The 7,210-nt window shown below is 39.4% G+C and overlaps 1 protein-coding gene and 1 non-coding gene across 2 annotated transcripts; one reads left to right on the top strand and one right to left on the bottom strand.

The window, feature by feature from the left end:
- Positions 1 to 2,423: 2,423 nt before the first annotated feature.
- LOC111819121 (U6 spliceosomal RNA) lies at positions 2,424 to 2,529 on the top strand. The gene has a single exon (XR_002822896.1). It is a non-coding gene; the product is annotated as a U6 spliceosomal RNA (small nuclear RNA).
- A 970-nt stretch (positions 2,530 to 3,499) lies between these two features.
- On the bottom strand, positions 3,500 to 4,419 carry LOC101350523 (olfactory receptor 10G3). Its single transcript, XM_012559585.1, is given in 2 exon segments — positions 3,500 to 3,894; positions 3,897 to 4,419. Coding segments are annotated over 2 exon segments (918 nt in total).
- Between the last annotated feature and the right edge of the window lie 2,791 nt (positions 4,420 to 7,210).

Raw genomic sequence — 7,210 nt, 5'->3', positions numbered from 1 at the left:
ATTAACCATTTTAAAGTGTACAATTCTGTGGTATTTAGTCCATTCACAATGTTGTGCGACCACTACCTCTATCTAGTTCCCAAACGTTTTTGTCACCTCAAAATAAAATCCATTAAGCAGTCACTACTCTTTCCTCCCTTCCCCAAGTCCCTGGCAGTCACCAATCTGCTTTCTGCCTCTATGGACATACCTTCTCTGAATATTTCATATAAATGGAATAATACAATATGTGATGTTTTGTTTCACTTAGCATGATGTCTTTGAGGTTCATCCACATTGTAGCATGTATCGGTACTTCATTTTTTTATGGCTGAGTAATAGTCCATTGTATATGTACTGCAATTTTTTTATCCACTCATGCTTTGATAGACATTTGGATTATCTCCATCTTTTGGTTATTGTGAATAATGCTGCTGTGAACATTCGTGTTAAAGTATTTGAGTACCTGTTTCCAAATCTTTTGGGTATATACTTAGCAGTGGAATTACTGAGTCATAGGGTAATACATGTTTAATTTTTTGAGGAAGCTCCAACCTATTTTCCACAGTAGCTGCACCATTTTACATTCCCTCCAGCAATGTATGAGGGTTCCAATTTTTCCACATCTTCACCAACAGTTGTTACTTTCCTTTTTTGTGTGTGACTATAGCACTTCTAGTGGATGCAAAGTGACAAACTACCTAAAAAATTAAAAAAAAATTGTGGTAAAATACATATAACAAAACATTTTCCATTCCAACCATTTTAACAAACACAATCCAGTGACATTAATTACATTCATTGTGTTGTGCAACCATCACCATCATCCATTTCCAAATATTTTTATTACCCAAAATAGAAACTCAGTACCCCTTAAACAATAACTCCCCCTTTCCCCTTCTCCAGCTCCTGGTAACTACTAATTAATGTTTGTCTCTATGCATTTGTCTATTCTAGACATTTCATATAAGTGGGGTCATACAATTTTGTCCTTTTGGTTCTGATTTTTTCACTTGGCATAATGTTTTCAGAGTTCATCCATGTTGTAGCATGTATCCCAACTTCATTTCTTCTTATGGCTGAATAATATTCCATTCTACCACATTTTGTTTATTCAATCCATTTTTTTAAAATGAATGTTTGTTTCAAAATTATCCCATGTTTACTTGTATTTTTATTATGCATCTACAGCTCATTTTAGCTTTGTTTTATTAATTGTTAAGACAACAGCCACAGAAACGGTTGTGCTAAGCACTGGGAAAACAGGTGCTTTGGAAATTATTTTTTTGGTTAACCAGCTATAGATTTAAACTTATTTTATTTGGTAAACATTTTGTTATAGATTTTGAAAGAGGAAGATACTTCATAAATAAAATTTTAGTTTGAGGAAGCTGATACCTAGTGTATTGTTTGTTTTCTGAAACAGTGTTAAGAACTCGTGTAGGTCAGTTTTATACAAGGGAGAATGGTTAGTTTTTGGTCTCCTACATCAATTAGGTGAACTTGTGTGTCCCTTGGGGATGAACAATCACATGACCAAACGGTTGAATACCTACTATGACTGAAACACCTTTGGTTTATACATAACATGATTTGAACCATCCAATTAAAAATGCTAGGAAGTGAGGCAGAAACATAACAGAATAAGTTTGGAAGAGCTAATGGGGTGGAAACCAGAAATATTGTACAAAATTTGCTGACATTTATTCAACCTTGGCCAATCCAATGAAAGCTCGTCAAGCTCACAAATCTAAATTGTCACGAAATACTAATTTGGATAGATTATCCTGATGTCCTGATCAATTGCCCTATTTTATTTTAATGGGAATTTTCATATTGAGCTTTATTTTTGGTGTGTGAGGAATTTAGTTATTGAGACATTTGAAAAGACTTTATTGCAGTCTTCTGGATTGTTTAATTTTCTTTGGTTTGTGAAAGCACTAGTTTAAGAAAAAGTTTATTTCTTTAGCAGGCAAGATAGAGTAAGCACTCTAGCTCCTCTTCACACGCCTATCATGGTATCAGGAAGTCTCCAAAGCCAGGCCTGTTAAGATGCACACAGAGGACATCTATACTTTCTCTTCTAGCACTAGCTCCTAAGGTATATAGCCAATCTGAAGAGAAATGAAGAATGTCCTCCATTAAGAGAACTGTAACTGTCTTATGAGGGCTTGACCAATGTCACCTAGAGGCTCAAAAGCCCATTGGATGTTTTTGGTATGCCAATCTTCTGGATGTCTAACTGTACCTGCTTTTGCTATTTTCTGTATGACTTTAGTCTCATTGTCTAGTTTTGGAGAAGCTGAGAGTTGTTTATCTGTAGGGGACACCTACAAACTTCTAGAAAGTGGTATTTTACCTTAAACTGTGCTTGATCCTGTTGTACTGATGATGTAATGTGGTTACATAAAAGAGTAAAAGCAAGAAGAAGAAAACAATCTCTAGTGCTCACTTTGGCAGCACATACACTAAAATTGGGACAAGACAGAGAAGATCATCACGGCCCCTGCACAAGGATGACATGCAAATTCATAAGTGTTCCACATTTTTGAAGGGAAAGACAACACACAATATTGGGGAAGTCAGCACAACTTTACCAAGGCAAAGCCATAAAAGCTTCCTAGACACATCCAAACACCTTTAGGGACCGAGTAACTGGGGTTGAGGGCTGGGAACCATGGTATTGGGGGACATCTAGCTCAACTGGCATAACATAGTTCATATAGAAAATGCTTTACAACCTACTTTGGTGAGTAGCATCTGGGGTATTAAAAACTTGCAAGAGGCCATCTAAAATACATCTGTTGGTTCCATCACTTGCAGAGAAAAGGAGAATGAAGAAAACCAAAGACACAAGGAAAATATTAGTCCAAAGGACTAATGAACCACATGAACCACAGCCTCCACCAGCCTTAGCCCAGAAGAACTAGATGGTGCCTGGCTACCACCACCAACCTCTCTGACAGGGATCACAATAGAGGGTTCTGGACAGAAAACGTAAAACAAGATTCAAATTCACACAAAAAGACCAGACTTACTGGTCTGACAGAGACTAGAGGAACCCCCGAGATTATGGCCCCCAGACACCCTGGTAACTCAGAACTGAAGCCTTTTTCGAAGTCCACCTTTCAGTCAAAGATTAGACAGCCTATAAAACAAACAATAACACATGTGAGGAATGAGCTTCTTAGTTCAATCAAGTATATGAGACCAAATGGGCAACATCTGCCCAAAAGCAAAGACAAGAAGGCAGGAAGGGACAGGAAAACCGGATGAGTGGACACAGAGAACTTGAGGTGGAAAGGGAAAGGGAGGGAGTACTGACACATTGTGCCGATTGTAACCAATGCCACAAAACGATTTGTATATAAATTTTTGAATGAGAAACTAATTTGCACTGTAAAATTTACCTAAAACACAGTAAAATTAAAAATAAAAAGAAAAAACAAAAAACTCTCTAAAATCTAAACATTAGAACAGATTCTAAGTGTAAAGACTTCTCCAGAGGGGTCACACACTTTCAAACCTCACTCTTAGTCCCTGGGCCTCTTATCATTCTCTTTAGGGCCAGCTTCACCTCTTGGTTCCACAGAGTGTAGATAAGGGGGTTGAGGAAGGGAGTGATGGCTGTGAGGAATAGGGCAGCTGCACCATCCAGGGGGGTGTTGGTTTCGGGCCTCAGGTAGATGAAGGCACAGGGCACATAGTACACAGTGACCAGGGTTACATGGGCTCCACAGGTTGAAAAGGCCCGGTGCCGCCCAACAGCTGTACGGATTCTCAGGATGGCCTGAATGATCTTTATGTAGGACAGGAGGATCAGGGAGAAGCAACTGGCAAACACCACCCCAATCTCCACAAAGGTCACTAGCTTGTTGACTGTTGTATCTGCACAGGCCAGTCTTAACACAGCCAGTCACAGAAGAAGTAATTCACCTGGTTGGGCCCACAGTAAGGTAGGCGGAAGGTTAGGATGGCCTGGAAAGCCCTATGGATCGACCCTGCCACCCAAGCTCCAGCCACAAGCAAAGTGCTCAGCTTAGCAGTTATGAGCACAGGGTAGTGCAGGGGCTGGCATATTGCCAAGTACCTGTCATAGGCCATCAGCGTGTAGAGGAAGCACTGGGTACTGCCCAGGAAGTGATAGAAATAGAGCTGATCCACGCAGCCACCAAATGGGATGGGTTTGATGCCTACAGTGAAATTCATCGTGAGGCGAGGGACAATGATGGAGGAGATGCCCATGTCAATGATGGAGAGAACACCAAGAAAGATGTATATGGGGTGGGCATGGACAGTGATTAGAATAAGTAGGTTCCCCAGCTGAGTCAAGATGTAGATGAACAAAAAGAACACAAAAAGAAACATTCCTAGCCTGATTGAGTAGGGAATTCCTGTCAGGATGAACTCAGTCAACAGTGTGCTGTTGACTCTTTCCATCCCCTGGAGAGATTTTGCCTAGAGAATGAACAACGCAGGAGTTAGCATGGAAGTCAGAGGAAAATGAGGGGAAACTAGAGGAAAAGATTGTGAAAACCTGGGACAGTGGCAGAGAGGTTTTTCTCTTAGGTGGAGAGATGACAAGTAGGGAGAAGCTATGAGCTATAGCAGGGGTTGGCCTGTCTGTGTAAATAAACTCTTACTGGAACACAGCCATATTCATATGTTTACCTGTTGTCTGTGGCTTGTTTGGTGCTATGATGGTAGCGTTGAGTAATTGTGTTTGGCCAGAATAGCTTAAAATATTTACTCTGGCTCTTTACTGAAAATGTTTGCTGACTTCTGTTTGCACCTAGAGCACTTTAACCAAAGAGTAAGGGTTTCCTGGAAACATGTAAGAAAGGACATCTGTTGCACTAGATGCTCTGCCACTTCAGAAAGTTCCAGAGGCTATTGGCTCATTCTTATCTCTGCTAGGACAGAAACCTAACTTAAGGGAGAATATGCAGAAGGGAACAGAGGAAATTCCACGCTCTTTTGGTGTAGAGAGAATGAAATAGAATTTTCTTTAAATGCCTAGTTGTGTGTGCAGTTGTTGGTGCTGTACAAATTTGCTCTCCAAGTTTTTTACAATTCAAAGGAAGACAAAACTCTAAGCATAAAGTAAGGACTACCACCACCAGGCATTGTTGTTGATACTTGGTGTTATGCATTTCGGTTGCTTTATATGTAATAATTTAGCCTTGGGATGTGGTAAAGGAAGAGAGGAGAGGAGGAAGAAAAGAGCAATGGCCATGGTGAGAAGTCAGAGATTAAAGAAGTGTTCTTAGCCTAATTGGGTAGGGAACAAGAATGATTGGACAGAATGAGAGGAAATGTCTTTCAGTGTGGAAATTATCTTAAATTCTTAGTCCAACCCCTTGAATGACATTTTCCCAGTAAATCTTCTCACCCCATCCCATGTTATCCTCTTCGAGGGAATGAATTAGCAGTTGTGATGTTTTTAAATAAACATTTTAATCTCAGGGAAACAGTGATGGTTGAACTTAAAAAGCTGACCACAGAGCTCTTCCAGATTCCAGGGGCTATAGACACTGGCATCCTCCTCCTGCTTCACAACTTCAGAAAGTGTTCAGGGTTTAAGTACCCACACAAGTTCCCTGAGGAATGCATGACCATGCCCAGCAGCAGTCCTGGCCCGAATGAGCTCAGGTGGATGCTCTGGTCCGGGTGTCAAGGGATGCTGTAGTTTATTGGGATCTCCAAGGTCAGACATTTAACTCTGCAGATTTGGAAGCCTGGTTTGGTCAGATGTCTCTGGAGGAATCAGCCTCTGGGAAATCAATTCACACTGTTCAAATTACCTGAGAGGATGACTTATAAACCAAACAACCAATTTGTTAATTTACAGTGGGAGAGCTCTTTTCTGGGACTGAAACGGTATATCTATTACTCAGGGCACCGACTTACAAATACCAAGGTCCCTGCAAATAAAATTAGAAATCAGATGAATATTTCTGAGTTTTGAATCAGAGCAAAGGGAATTTGATGGGGCATACTTAATTTAGGCCACTATAGGTCCCTATGAATTATACCTCGTAAATTACACAGCACCTTCAACTAAGGGAATACTTGAATCTTCTCTTCAGATACAATTACTTTCTTTTCTCTAGGCAGTAATGGGAATAAATTGACAGTTTTACTCTTTAATTACTTTCTTCCTGAGTCTATATCCTCTTTAGACTTCCTTTACTATTTCCAATGGCTATCTTAAAATGATTTTAGAAATTTGATGGTTCAGTCTGTAAAAGATTCTAAACTGATGTTGCTGCCCTGTTTCAAAATCCAGATGTAGTAAAGTGCAAGTTCTAAAATCAAGCTAGAGTCAAATTTTTTGCCCTGAATCTGTGAAGTTGCCAAACTTCTTTCATTGTCTGACATTCTATCACATGTAGAATTTCTTGAAAGAGTGGACCATTGTGTGGGGCTTAGTAGTATTTTCATTTTACAGAGATTTAGACTGTGAAGATGTTGACACAACATGTTTTTGAATTGTATTCTGATAACAAATACAAAAGGTTGTCTAGTACAAACATGTTTGAAAAGGACATCAGAATTGTTGTGTGCCGTTCAGTTGATTCCAGCTCAGTGACCCAACAGGTCAGAGCAGAACTGCCCCATAGGGTTTCTAGGCTGTAAGTTTACGGGAGCAGATCACCAGGAGTTTTCTCCCCCAGAATCATTAGTGGACCACAAACTGAATATAAATCTGTAATATTGATCATTAAACAATTGTTAGCAAATGATTAGCTCAGGGGATTAGGTACCTTTTATAATGAGGTAAAAGGCACAGGCTTAATCCCCATTTCACAGATGAGTTTTGCTTATTCTTATCCCATGCTGCACCCCTAACTCTAGTAACCCATGTCTTAAATGGCCGCGAGGAAAGCTTAAGAACATTGTCATTATTTTTTGAAAATTAACTCTGTGTATTTTCTTTTCTTTATTTGTAAATAATATTTAGAAAGCTAATATAGTCTATTATCTTTTTCTGAAATTTACAACAAGACATGCAAAACTGAAGATATTCTGAAGAGAAGTAAACTGGAATGAATGTATAATATACACAATGAGATGAAAAAATTTGAATTACTAATTCTGAAAAATGAGACTAAAAGTTCCCATTAAAATATAAAACACGAGTCCAGTGACAAGGGCCAGAAGGCAGAAGGGGACAAGGAAGCTGGTGATAGGGAACCCAAGGTTGAGTAAGGATATTGTTGATGTGTTG

Source organism: Trichechus manatus, unplaced genomic scaffold (genome assembly GCF_000243295.1).
Source record: "Trichechus manatus latirostris isolate Lorelei unplaced genomic scaffold, TriManLat1.0 scaffold00273, whole genome shotgun sequence".
NCBI classification, from domain to species: domain Eukaryota; kingdom Metazoa; phylum Chordata; class Mammalia; order Sirenia; family Trichechidae; genus Trichechus; species Trichechus manatus.
This window is presented reverse-complemented; position numbering and strand designations above follow the sequence as displayed.